Genomic DNA, 14608 nt, shown 5'->3' on the forward strand with positions numbered 1-14608 from the left:
TCTTAAAGATTTTTCACTGATATTTAAGAAAATTAATGTTAATTTGATCAATGAAAGAAAAGGAACAATAAATCAGAGATTTTAATTTTAAGTTTAACATATATACAGCAAAAATAATTCTCAATTTTAAAACTTAAATAACAGTAAAAAAAAATCTTTTAAACAATTATAAAGGCAATGTCAAATAACTAAGCAATTTATCTTGGAAGGAACATTTAAAAATATTCTGCACAGACAAAATGAAACAAGATTGAAAAAAGCAAGTCAATTTTCTTGGAAGATAATTCTCTTTTCTATTTCATTTTTATTTTTTGATTGAAGAAAGTATTCCTAATTTGTTTATATCAAAGAAACCTTATTACAAAATAAAAACATTCGTCTCAATAATTAGTGAATACCTGTTATATACATGATCAGTCTTGTGATGTGAAATATAAAAGGGGCCAGAACTTAGCCTCAAAGGAACTTAAAATGCAGTAAAAGAAATAAAGTATGAATAATAAATATAAATAAAAACAATATAAGACAGTTTGCTATAAGCCTCAAGTGCAGCAGAACGTGACCAAAGTCACAGAGGAATCAGAAAGGATCTTTTCCTACTAGTATTTATCAAAGAAAGTTTTATGGAGCAGGTGACATTTTAACAGTCATAAGAAATGAATGGGTTTTATAAGGTAGAAATGAACATAAGTAGGGCATTTCAAAGAAATGGAAATAGTATCAGCAAAGATCCATGATTTGCAGGGTAAGGGGGGAGGAGGCTTGGTTAAACTACAGTATTTTAAGTACTATGAAATTGTATGTATGTATGTATGTATATATGTATATATGAAATAAGATTAGAAAAGGGAGGATGGGTCAGAAAAAATATGGGCTTTGAATGACAGAACTTTATTCTACAAAAGAACAGCAGTTCTCAAAGTCTGGTCCATGGACTTTTACGGATCACTCACCGAGTCTCTTTTCAAGGGGTCTGTGAGGTAAAAACTACTAAGATGTTAATAATTTGCCTATTATATTATATTCCTCTAATTTCCAATTATATATCTGTGTAAATTCAGATTTTCTTCATACACAACAAATCAAAACATTCACAACAAATTAATGCAGAATTAGTTATGAGACTCCAACTATCTCCTATTAAGCCAGATGGTAAAATGATTTGCAAAAATGCATAAAACTTCTCACTAAAATGTTGTTTTTGAAGTTTTTTTTCATAAAAATGTAATTTATGTTGTAAATTTACTAGTGATATTTTAAAATATTATTAAAATTATATATATTATAAAAAACAATGCTTTTGTTTCAGAAAAAGTTATAAGGAAGTAATACAGTAAAATGTATGTTGGATGCAAGTTAATATTGTGAGGATATTCAGGATTCACCAGAGGAAGAAATGACAGAAATAGATCAGTTGGTTGGACATTTCAACTTGGTCTATGGTAATCTCCTAATAATCTCTCTCCTTCCCTTAATTATTACCTTATGGATTCCCTACCTGGTATCCCTTCCCTTCCCCTTCCTGTGAAGATTCTTTTATATTTATTTTTATACTGTTTCCTCTCACTGTCCTGTACCTTACTCCAATTAATTTTCTTAAAGTGAAAAGGGAAATATATAGTATTTTTGATGTATAATTGAATTTTTCTTATTGTTCAATTTCATTTAGTCATTTTTCTACAAAAATATAAAAGTGAAAGAAAATTTCACCTTGTTTTTTTTCTATGAATAAATATATTTTTCTAAGTAAATTTTTGATAAGTTATTTTTAAAAAATCCAAGATAGCTGATACATTTGTCAGCACTATGTTAACTACTCACCAGATCTTCAATATTAAAATATTAATTTTACATTTAAAATTTTTCTCTCTCTGATAATTGGCCAAATGGATTTTAGGGTAAGTCAACACTTACTTCTTTATAGTATGCTCCTGCTGCAGATATTTATCTTGTACACATTTTTCAAACATAACTAAAGCACGTTCACCCTTTTTCATTCCATTGGGTACTCTATGTTCATTTGAAAGTTCTGCAGATAAGAGCTCTGATTCTATTTCTTCTAATAAATCTTCCTGTGCTGAAACATTTTGTATTCTTGAAATGAGTTTCTTGGTGCAATCTGTATCATATGGACTTTCGGAATAAGTCTTTTCATTGGATGTTTCTGCAAGCTTAGATGACCTTAATTCTTGCAATATTTCTGTTAATGTTTGTTCTGTTCCATTTGTTTTTGCTACTTGCTCTGCAAAATCTCCACCAGGAAAATGAGTTATTCTCTGAGATTTTTCTTCAAATGTGTCTATTTTATCACAAGAATTTTCAACTTCACTATGATCTGGTGAGTAATCCTTTTTTGCTTCAGTTCGATCACCTTCAGGAAGTGTAAGTGAAGTCATCTCTTTTTTTGATGGAAGCAGTTTATAATCTTTATCTAAGCTGCTCTCTTCATGTCCAGAAAAACAGCTTGTGGAGCCTTTTGTTGCAGATACACAGCCAGTAGTTTTATCAGATGAAATGGAAGGTATATTCTCTACCTCTGACAAGCTAACTGGCACCAATTCACTCTGCATTTCTTGTGATCTTCTGGATTTCCTTTTACAAATCTAAAAGAAAAAACAATACCCAAAATATCATATACTCGCTCATGAATGAATGAAGTATTTATTAACGGCTTACAGTGTACAAAGCCCTGTGCTAAGTGCTGAGGATATAAATACAATAGTCAGACCCTGCTCTTTAGGAGCTCACATTCTAATGCAGGAGACAACATACACACAGAAGGTTTTAGCTTCAACTCCCCTGGTCCTTAAGGTACAGGAGCAAAACAGATGGAAAAGCCTCGTCTTTAACATCATATACATCATACGAGATAAACATACATACATATATACCCTTTCCCCCTAAACTCATGTGGGAAGTCAAAGAGGTCATTGGTCAAACAGCTGGAGAGGGTGACTAACTCTCAAGGGCTACTGCAAGAATGGCTACTGCAGCCTTCTACCTGGGCTTCTGGGAATCCAGGATCATTGAACTAAAACTAGAAGAGTCCTCGGAGACAATCTGGTCTACACCCCTTTCAAAGACAAGGAATCAGACTCAAAGAGGTTGATTCAACTACCCAAGCTCACAGAGGCAGCACATGCCAGCGGCAGGATCTGAATCCTAGTTTTCCCAACTCTGGTCAGGACACTTCCCACTGAATCTTTGCCAACCAGGGCAGTGACACTGAAGCAACTCAGACAAAGATAATTAGAGCAGTTAATTTCAGTTTTCCTATCATGTTTATTCTTAGCCCCCTATAGGTGAACTGTAGAAACAAAGCCAGCAGCTGGGAGGTGGAGTTAGAAAAATAACTATTTCCTTCAATTCGAAGAAGACAGACCAGCTTAAGGGCCTGGAAGAAATAATGTTTAAAACAGAAAGATGAAGGGTATGAGGATAGAGTTTATGACACTCTGAGGGCCTTGTTTTGTAGTGTATCTTTTATCCAAAAATGAGGTACTGAAACACTGGTTTCATCTGTTTGAGAAATCCCCACTATAGAGACGCCTTCCAAACGCGCAATCTTTAAGAGTTGCTGGGTACACTGACAGGTCTCAGGAGATAAGCAAGCCAGTCACCCAGCACCTTCTGTGTCTGAGGCAAGGCATGAGCCTCACCTTCCTGACTCAGAGGCCAGCCCTTTATCTACTTACACCAGGCTATTTCGCAGTGCTTCTCCCCACTCCTCACCCCATGCAAAGCAGCACTTATTGAGGGAAAAATATCCATGACACTCTCACAAATAAGGACAACAAAGAACTGCTATTCACTAAGTTCTACGCTACTATAGTAATGTCAGAGAAGTGCTTCAGGACATAGCCAGGCCAGAAGGGACAACCAACCGAGAACCTGCTTTTCAGGTTGGCAGGGAAATCTGGAAAGTTTTGTGATGGTTTGCAAACATTCTCAATAGTAACAAAGATATGTGATGTGAGTGTTCCTGGTTCCATGGTTCTAGAAACCATGATTCTTTCAGAGTAGAAATTCTTTTCCCAGTTCTCCAGAGTAAAGTATGAAAAAAAAATTTAACATTTTAAAAAACTACTGGATGATCATATATGCAGCAGAACATTGTAGGAAAAAAAAGCATGAATATGGGACATACACAAAAAATAGACTTACATGTGTTCTTTAGAGAATTTGTAGTCTACTGAGAGAGAAAGCACATAATGTATCTAAAATTGCAAAATAAAACATGGTTCTAAGAGCTTAACACAATCTTTCAATGAAATCTTCTAACCATAGTTATAATCACAAATTCATTCAAATTACAGAAATGCTCATTTGAAAACCTGGCCATCCTCACCTTTTAAAAATTTACCTACAAATTGAATTTAGTTATGTCACAAATCAACGAATCTTAGGAATATTAATAGACTTTAATAGAAAACTAGTTTCCTAAATTTTTTTTACATATTAGAATACTGAGAACTATGTTCTTCAATTTTCATAAAAGTCAACTACTCAGTTACCCCAGCAAAACAAGAAACACAATGAGCTATAGAAACTTCACTTTGTTCAGTCCAATGCTAACTGAATCACTATGTTCAAATCACTATGGTCAATGATCAATCATGTGAAGTTAATCAAGATATTCTGGAATCAGTATATTGGTAGAAGTATAGGTTTTTCTAAAACTAATTAGCAAAGAAAAGGAAGGAAAATTAATTCCAAATAAGAAAGCTATTATGATAAGAATAGGTTTGTATATTTGTAATAATCCTTTATAAAAACTAGAAGAAATACAATAAAAAATATAAGGAAAACTTGATTCTAGCACCTGTACAGCACAAAAAAAGGTCATAAATTGTTCAGAGTTTGATGGAACAAACACAATATCTTCCACAAAAAAAAAGAATCTATTTTCAACTTGCATTCTGAATTGGATGTTTACAACAGTGGCAAACACTTTTAATAAGTATACCTCTCAATGTTCTACATCTCTCGTGATTATCAAAAGTTCAACAAGGTTCTCTGTTGCTATATTTTAAGTGACCTTGTGTAATTATTTTGACATATTCATGGGTAGTGCCTTATAAGAAAAGTGTCTTTGGTGATATTTTGATCTCCCAAATAACTCCTGTATGAAAACTTTGTAAATGATAACTAAATCCTTTCTTCCATCCATATTTCTTTTCTTATTTATCCATAGATACACATGGTAGGTATGAAATAAATTACAGGGCATTGCATTAGGTACCAGGGATAGATTCACAGACTGAATCAGTGATCTTATTGCAATAATATATTCCCAGATCAGGCAGTACAATATGGCACCTTTTTTTTTTTTTTTTTTTTTTTTTTTTTTTTGGCAATTTATTGTTTTTTAGAGTTGCTCAAAAGATTAAATAACTTCCAGTGGTCACATGGCCAATGTGTTAGAGCTGAAACCTGAACCCAAGTTTTCTTTCAGCTAAGCCTCTACTATAATTTTTAGATGCTGAAGATACATAAAATAAAATGAAATAGTTCTTGTCTCAAGGAATTTACCTTCTACTGGGTAGGAATAAAACCTGTTAAACAATTTAAGTGAAACTGAAGGCTTCATATAGATGGTAACACTCATAAGTAGAGCTTGAAGGAAGACTGGGATTCCAAGAACTGAAAAAGAGAAGGAATATAGGGCACCCGATGGAAATACACAGAAGTTTAAGATGGAAAACAGAGTTCAGGAAACAGCGTTCCATTCTAGCCACAACTATTAACTATTTAGTTAATAGTAATAAAATGAAATAATTTGGTCAAAAGGTATTCAGGAGACACACTAGTACCACAAGCTTCATTATAATGACTTGAGGGCAAATCCAATTTAATAAAGAAAAAAGATGAAAATAAACAGTCTCTACTTCCAAGGAGCTTACCAACAACTAATATGCAAAGATCATTAAGATTCAAGATTAAAAGACAAGGAGCAATAGAAAGATTCTGATATTTGTTATGGAATTTTCAGGAGAGAAAGGTCACTTTCAGCTGTGGAAAAAAGATGGAATTTGTTTATTGAGGCTAAAGGGATCAGGCTGGAGTTCATGAAGGTAATACCTGAGATCTTAAAGGAAAAGCAGGATTTCAATAGGCCAGAGATATAGAGAAAAGTATTTCAAGCATGGTAAATAGTATTCAAAAACACAGGAAGATAATATAAACTGGCAAAAATTACAGTTTAGCGAGAACTTCAAGTATGTGCAAAGGAATAGCCTGAAATATCAAAATGATACATTGAAGCCAGATTGAGCTTAAATACTATTAGGCTAAGGAATTTCAATCTTATTCTATAGGCTACAGGGAAAAGAAAACTGAAGAAAACTCCCCTTTTGAATAGTGTGACATGTGTAATTAAATTTATGAAGTTAAAAAAGTGCAGAAGACTACAAAAAATAAAATGAATTCTTAAAATACACAGAATATGATAACTGAAAGAGAACTTAAGTTTTATATAATCCCATCCAAATCTGAAAAAGATCTCCCACTACAACATATCTGTTAAATGGTTATCCAGCCTCTGCTTCTCTACCTTCAAATCTCATTAAGTCCTGAGGCAAAGCATTGCTCTTACAGATATCTCAAATTGTCAAGAAGACTCTCCTGGCATCAACTCTTAACTTGTCTCTACAGAGAACTTCTAATTGCTCCTGAAATCCACATTGAAAGCCTTTCAACTAAAGCTCTTAGATAAAAATGTTCCTTTAACTGATCCTCCATATTACATGGAATAAAGTCACTTTACCATTATGCCTATTTTCTTCTGGACACTTTCCAGTTTATCAATGTTCTTGCTACTCTGTTGTCACCAAAATTTAATACAGTATTTTAGATAATATCAGTTCTGGTCAAAGAGTGAGAGTGTCAAGTTACTGCTGGAAGTTATGCTTCTCAAAAAAGTTCATGACAAATTGCTAACTATGCACTATCTGAAACTTCTAATGTTTATTTTTAAACCCTAATTATAGAGGAGGATTCTGGGAAGATGGTGGAATAGGTCAGTATATTTCAAGCTCTGTATTTCCCCCACAAACAATAAAATTTTGCCTTGGGATAAACATGGACTGGTGAAAAACAAGGTCTTGGGTCAGAAATGGGGGTCCTCCAGGTACAATCCAAAAAGACCACAAGAAAAACTAGGTTCTTGGATTAACCAGTGTGAACTGCAAACACCTCTGGGCTAGTTCCACAGAAAAAGTCAGCAGGAACCCCTAGAGCTACCTGGATTTGGCTGAAGCCTCAGCAGGAATCATAGGAAGTCTCACTTCCCAGACTGCTAGAAGTTGGAGCTCTGAGTCTGGGAAGATTGAGAGAACAGAGGTTGATTGGGAAAGCCAAGCCTAGGGAGCTTGAGGAAGAAGAGCCAGCACATTGGGAGTACAGAGGCAATGGGACAGGGATGCTGTTGGCTGCACTCACAAAAGGGGGCAGGAGCTCTTGGTTTAGGATTCCAGATCAGAGGAGAGAGCTGAAGTGAAGTTAGAGACCTCATCCTCCACCCCACAATTAGAGATGCTTATACTAATAGTTACAATAGTAATAATAGGCAAAGAAGAAAGAGTTGAACCATAGAACTTTACTATGGGTATAGGGAAGACTGGAGTTCATGTTCAGAGTGAAGTCAAAAGAGCTTCTTCTACTCAAAAGAGTAATGTTTAAAGGGCTCCCTGCCCAGAGACAATTTATAGAAAAATTCAAAATAAGACTCTAAAAATCAAATGAGAGGTGCAATGGACCACTTACTAGTTAAGTCATTTAACCCCCCAACTGCCTTAAAACAATGGGAAAAAAAAAAAGACATTCAATGAAGTTGCAAATTTCCAGGACTTGATCTCAACCAAACCTGAAATTAGTAGAAATGTTTAACATTTAAGAGACAATATCAAAGATTAATTTCAAGGAATTTAACATGGACAATGGAAATATATTCATGTTTAAGACTGACATCAATAATTGGATAGTTCAAAAGAAAAATTGGGACAGAGTTGAATATGATTTGACTCTAAAAAGCAAAACTGTCTAGGAAAAGATAAAAATACTAATTATATTACACAAATGAGGTGTAGAGGAAGAACAGACATAGGTATTGGTGGGGGCAGGAAGAGGAGGGCCCATAGTTCTGATAAGCGTACTTACATTGAGAATGGGTTAAATAGGCAACACCACACAAATATCACACAGGGTTATAGCACCTTCCAAAACTGATAAAAAAATGGGGGAGGAGGGAGAATAGGATAAGATGAGGTACAGATTTATGGCAGTGGGACAATAGTGGATAAGGAATAAAGAATGGGGGAAAGAGTAACTTAAGATAAGGTGAAGCACAACAAAATAGTATGTAGTGGAATGGTGTAAGGTGTGTAGATTAATAAGGTGTGATGTGATGAAGAGGGAAGGAAAGGGTAAGAGGAGAAGATAAGGGAGATATCCATAGGTAGAGGAGGTTAAATAATAGCAAGGCAAATTAAGTAGAAGAGTCAGCAGAGATAGGAAATAAGAAAAAATATAAAAACACTACAAGGATGGGGGGGGGGGGGGGGAAAGTATGGCTAGTAATCATTGATCTTAGACAGAGTCAAACTTAATTCAATCCAGAGAGAAATCTATATTATATGCCATCCATATTATTATCATTTTAGATTCATGTTTACATGTGGATAAATACATATATACATGTATATGTATATCTTGCTATGTATGCATGTAGGTCTATGGATATGTGTATATGGATATACCTCTATGTGTGGGGCTCTCTGGGTAGATGTGAATATTTTTATATACTAAAACAACACAGATATGTGTGTATGTATATATAAATATTTTTGTGCTTAACTGTAGCCTGCTTGGGAAAGGGGAAGATGATGAAAGGGGGGGAGGGGAATGATACTAAAAAACCATGCAAAACAAAATAGCTTTCTTGAAAGTCTTGAAATAACTTTCAAGAAAGCAAAGATGGATACTCATGAATATAATTTTTTGTATTATTATATATGCTTTCTTGAAATGGATTTTATTGTTATAATTAAATTAATAAATAAATTATAAAACATCCCCCCAATGTTCTGCTGGGCACATGAAAATGTTTTCTTTTTTTTAATCTTTCTTTTTTCTATCCTGTTTATTTTGTACTTTCAAATTTTATCTTACTCTATCCAGCCCAATGTCTTAAAAGAACACCAGCCCTGAAGTCAGGAGGACCTTAGTTCACATCTGGTCTCAGATACTTAACTCATCCTAGCTGTGTGACCCTGGGCAAGTCACTTAACCCCAATTGCCTCAGCAAAGAAAGAAAGAAAAAACAATTGGGAAATATTTAACAAAACAAATGAAAACAGAAAATATTCATTTGTGGTTTTCTAAATCAATACACAGTTCATTGAATTATTTCCGTGAGTTTTACCACTAATCTAGTGTTAGCTACAATCCTAGCTGTCTGTCATTTTGATATTTCGTAAGTAAGCTACCTCAGTCTTGATCCAAGTCAAAGATAAAAAATGGTAAAAAAACAAAACAAATAATCCCCTTTCCCCTCAAAAAAAAAAAAAAAAACACACCACCACCACACAGGGTTCAAATACAGATTCCCAGGGTATTCTACTCTACATCTCTTTTGAAAATGAATCAGTGAAGTGGAATTATTGAAAGCTGCCTGCAAGAGTGAGAAGAATTATTATAGCAGTCCTGAATTAAGCTAAAGAGGATGGGATAGAAAAGTGGAGGTAGGGGTAATAAGTTAAGAAAAGGGAATGGACATCTGAGACAAGGAAAGAGGACAGAATAGATAATTGATCTGAGGAGTATAACTAAGGTAGCCGCCCAATGAACTGCCTCGTTTACAATGTATAATTGTTTAATATGAAATTTATGTTCCAACATTTTATTTCATAATGGTACAGTTTTCCTGGAACTTAAGGATGAGAGAGAAATTACTAAATTTTTATAACTTTTATTAAAAAAAAAAACAGCAACTGATGCAGAACAATTAATAGTTATTTAATTTTTAAAAATTAATTATCTACTGAGGTGTTAGGAAAATTGCAAAGCACTGGGGATACAAAAAGAAAGGCAAAGAGTCCTTTGTCTTCAGGGCACTCACAATCTAGTCAGGGAGACAACATGCAAACAACTATGTATAAACAAGATTATCTACAGGTAAAGTGAAAGTACCTCATTAATGGAGACTGGAAAGACTTCTTGCCAGAAGGTAAGATTTTAGCTGACCCTGAGAAGAAGTCAGGGGGCAGAGACATGGAGAAAGAGCATTCTGGGCAAGGGAGGAGGGGAAAAAGGTAAGGAGGACAATCACTGAAAATTCACAGAATAGTGGAACAGAATATTACATACCTCAGAAACCACAGTCAAATATTGTAACGTCCTTGAAGGAGAAAATATAAAATAAAGAGGTTATGTAGGGTTGTTTAAAGCCACTGAAAAAGGGAGTCAGACTTGAACATTAAGAAAACCAATTTGACAGTTGAGTGGAAAAGGGATCAGAGTGAAGACAGACTTGAAGCAACATCCAGAAGACTACTGCAAATAGCCCAGGTTTGAGACAATAAGGGAACCATACTAGAGAGGTGGCAGTGTTGGGGGTAAGATGAGAATGTTTATAAGAAGCTGAGGAGACAGAATAGACAGAACCAAGTATCACATACAGAGTTAAGAGTGAAGAATTGAGGATGACATTTAGATGGCCAAGTCTGGGTCAGACTGAGAGGAAGGTAAGAAAAAATAAAGATTTGGGGAGGGAAGGGAGATGAATTCTATTTTGGACATGTTAAATTTAAGATGTTTAAGGGACATCCAACTCAAGATATTTAATAGGCAACTGGAAATGTGAACCTAGAAACAGAGTTGGATAAACAGATGAGAATCATTTGGGATGGAGAAGATAATTGAATTCACAAGACCATCTGAAATCATTAAGTAATGCAATTTAAAGGAGAATAGAAGGGGAGCAGGACGGAACCTTAGAAGACACTTTTAGATGATGTAAAGGAGCAGTCAGAGGCAGGAGAAGAACCAGGAGGGAGCAGTGCTACAAAATCCTAAAGAGAACAAGGTATCAAAAAGAGAATAAGGGTAATTAAAGGTTCTAGAGAAGTGGAAAACTATGAGGACTGAGAAAAGACCATTATATTCACAACAAAAAGATTACTTATAACTAACTTTGAAAACTTTGAAAACCATAGTTTGAAATGAATGATGCAGTCTAAAGCCAAACTACAGAGTTAAGAAAAGAGTGAGAGGAAAAGAAATGTAGGCACTGAATATAGATGGCTTTTTTAAAAGAAGTTCAGCTACAAAAGGGAGAAGAGAGTTTTTTGAGAATGGGGAAAAGAGGCATAGGTATGTAGGGGCAAAGAAGCCACTACAAAAGAGAGATTGAAGATTACTGAGAAAGTGGGGATGAAAAGGGGGCCAGTGAACTAAAAAAAGATGGGATGGAATGTAATCACATATGTAACACAGGAGGGGTTAGCTTGGAAAGGAGAAGGGCCACCTTCATGTGAGACGGGATGAAGGAGATCGTGGAGAAGGAATCTGAGTGATGTGAGATGGGTGAGATGAGATAGAAGGGAGATCTCTCCAAAAGGCATCAGTTTTTTTTCAGGGAAAAGGGAGGGGAACAATGGAAAGTCTGAAGAGGGATAAAAGGACTGGAAAGGCCACCTGATGTGAAATAGTGAATCTACTAGAGAGATGTAAGATTACCTTGTCTCAAGGAGATGCTCAGTTGAGATTAAGTAACAAATATGGACTTAAGTTAGCATGGTTTTGTGTTTTTTTTTTTTTAGTTTTTAACATTTATTTATTTATTTTTTTATTATGGTAACTTTTTATTGACAGAATCCATGCCTGGGTAATTTTTTTTTTTTTTAAATACAACATTATCCCTTGCACTCACTTCTGTTCCGATTTTTCCCTCCCACCCTCCACCCCCCCTCCCCTAGATGGCAAGCAGTCATATGTTGAATATGTCCTAGGGTTTTGTGGTTTCTTCCAGCTTCTTTCAGCAACACATGAATAGTAGTGAAGATAATAAATGGTTGAGTAATTCAAAGCTCAGGAAAGATCAGTGATAGGGTAAGGGATCAAGGCTCTTGAGTATAGAGAATAGAGAAGAATTGAATTGGTTCACTATGGGGTCAGGGCGAAGAAGGTAATAGAGAGTATAACCAGGACAGAATGAGAAAGAACTAAGAGGGAAGAGATAGGGAATTACAGTGAGTCTATAAACAGGGACAGGGCTGTAAGATAGAGGGAAAGATGAAATAACTACAGACTATGATCAGGAAAAGGTATTTCAGAGTTCATGAAGATAAACTCTGAAAGATGGCAAGATCAAAGAAAATGATCAGCTGCAGTAGGGTGGAGGAGCAGAGTAGGGTTTAGGAACTGGAAAGTTAGAATGTTTGAGGGAGTTATCAATATGTGTGCTGCAGAACTCTAGTGTGAGGTCAAGAGTTGGGGATAAGCAAAATTAATTTCAACAAAGAAGTTACTAAATGATGAAAGTAGAAGGGATGTCTGAAATCTGCAAGCAGCAATGGAGAACAAAGAGTATTCCAATTCTCCTTCGACATCTAGTAAAATGGAGAGGAGCAAAGGGGGGTGGGGATGTATTAATGAGTGAAAATGAGTAGAAGGGTCAAGTGTTGAAAAGGTGTCCAGGAAAGCTAAGTCATCAGGAAAAAGTCTAGGGTGGAGAAGGAGAAATGACAAGATGGAAGGAAAAAGGAAAAGGTTCATGAAGAAAGCAAATTATTGATGGAATACACATTCCTGAGATCATAATAGGAGGGTGGGTAGAAGTTGCATGGGCTATTGATGGGCTTGGGTTGAAAGGACAGAAGCATACAGTGGGGGATGGGGGATGGGGTTTGTATAATGAAGATATGATATAGTATCTCTGGCATGGGGGAAGATATGACAGGATAAGAGTTGAGGAATGAAGTCAAGTAGATTATTATCATCTCCAGGGGGGCAGATATGTAAATGGGGGAGGCCAGGGAATTAGCAATCAGGCTGGATCTTCTCAAGATATGGAGGTTGCTGCCAGGGACTCACCAATTATTGAGTCAGCCTCAAGGTAAAGTTGTCTTAGGGAGCCAGCAGCAAGTATGTAGCTGAAAAGCAAGAGTAGGGAAATCCAGAATGAGACTAGGGAGAGTTTAGTCAGTCAACAAGTACAATGATTTACTATCTCCCAAGAACTTTACTAAAAGCTAAGAAAACAAATTAAGATAAAACATAGTTACTGCCCTCAAGAAGTTCCCTTTCTAATGGGAGAGACAACTATGTCCATAAAAGATATATACAAGTAAAGGAAAAGTAATCTCAAAAGAAAGATACCAGGGGAGGAAAAGGGAAGAGGAGATGAATGGGAAAGGGGGAAGGACTGACAAAGGCCTCCTACAGAACGTGGGAAATGAACTGAATTCTGAAAGAAGTTTTATCAAATCCTTTGCTAAAGAGTAAGCTATATCAACATATTCCTCTAATTTACCAGTTTAGTGACTGTCAGGAGAAAAAAAAAAACACATAATGTTAGCCTGGTATGATCTATTATTGATGAAGCCATGATGATTCTTTATAATCTTAACTTCTTTTCCTAGGAATGAAGTTCAAGGATTCATATACAATGAAAGGTAATTTAGCCACTTCCAGAAATCTTACATTTTAAAATATGGTTTGTAGTATATTACTGAAGACAAAAGGAAATTCTATATCGTATGGTTTAATTAAGATACTCAGAGCTGCAACTAAGAGATTTAATTCCCATTAACTATAGTAGCAAATTACCCTGAACCAATGAAGAAGTCTAATCCGATGTGTTCTTACAGCAGTGTTTTGTATAGTATTTTTCTATATATCTGTGTAGCTGTATCCATCAGACATGCGTTAGTCAAGGCAATAGCTGAATGTTTAAAAAAATATGAAATAATTATACTTGAAATATATTAGGAAGAGCTCCATCATTATCTGTATGAGCTTGACTAAAGTCATTTTATCTTTCTGGCTTTAATTTCCTCCTCTGGAAAAGGAAGAGGCAAAATTATATTTCTATGATTCCTTCCAGATCTAACATGGCAGCTAGGAAATAGAGCTCCTGCCCTGGAATCAGGAGAACCTGAGTTCAAATTCTTAGCTGTATGATCCTGGACAAGTCGTTTGACGCCTTCTGTCTCAGTTCCTTATTTGTAAAATGACAGGAAAAGGAAATAGCAAATCATTCAGGATCTTTGCCATGAAAATCCCAAATAAAGTCATGAGAGCTGGACATGACTGAAACCAGGGAACATAGGTATAATTAACATTCTATGAATTTGAAATGGCTGAATAAGTTATGGTATTTGAAAGTAATGGAATATTATTGTTTTGTAAAAAATGATCAATAGGCTGGTTTTAGAAAAGCCTGGAAAGATTTACATGAACTAATGCTGAGTGAAACAAGAACCAGGAAACCATCATACACAGCAACAGCAAGATTATGCAATAATCAACTCTGACAGACTTGCTACTTCTCAGCTGTTCAATAACCCAATGCAAATCCAATAAACTTTGGATGAAAAATACCTTCAAA

At 35.3% G+C, this 14608-nt stretch overlaps 1 protein-coding gene across 2 annotated transcripts in view; it reads right to left on the reverse strand.

Moving 5' to 3' along the window:
• The window catches only part of CCDC186 (coiled-coil domain containing 186), a 57469-nt gene that overhangs the window by 31117 nt on the left and 11744 nt on the right, over positions 1-14608 (reverse strand). The window contains exons 2-3 of one of the 2 annotated variants that reach the window (XM_023495781.2): positions 13093-13151; positions 1915-2603 (exon numbers count right to left, since the gene is read on the reverse strand). In XM_023495781.2, coding sequence (XP_023351549.1) covers positions 1915-2570 — 656 coding nt within the window. In that variant the 5' untranslated portion in view covers positions 2571-2603; positions 13093-13151. The remainder of the gene's footprint in view (positions 1-1914; positions 2604-13092; positions 13152-14608) is intronic. The other variant, XM_003755374.4, reaches the window with a different exon arrangement.

This window comes from Sarcophilus harrisii, chromosome 2 (assembly GCF_902635505.1).
Source record: "Sarcophilus harrisii chromosome 2, mSarHar1.11, whole genome shotgun sequence".
NCBI lineage: Eukaryota > Metazoa > Chordata > Mammalia > Dasyuromorphia > Dasyuridae > Sarcophilus > Sarcophilus harrisii.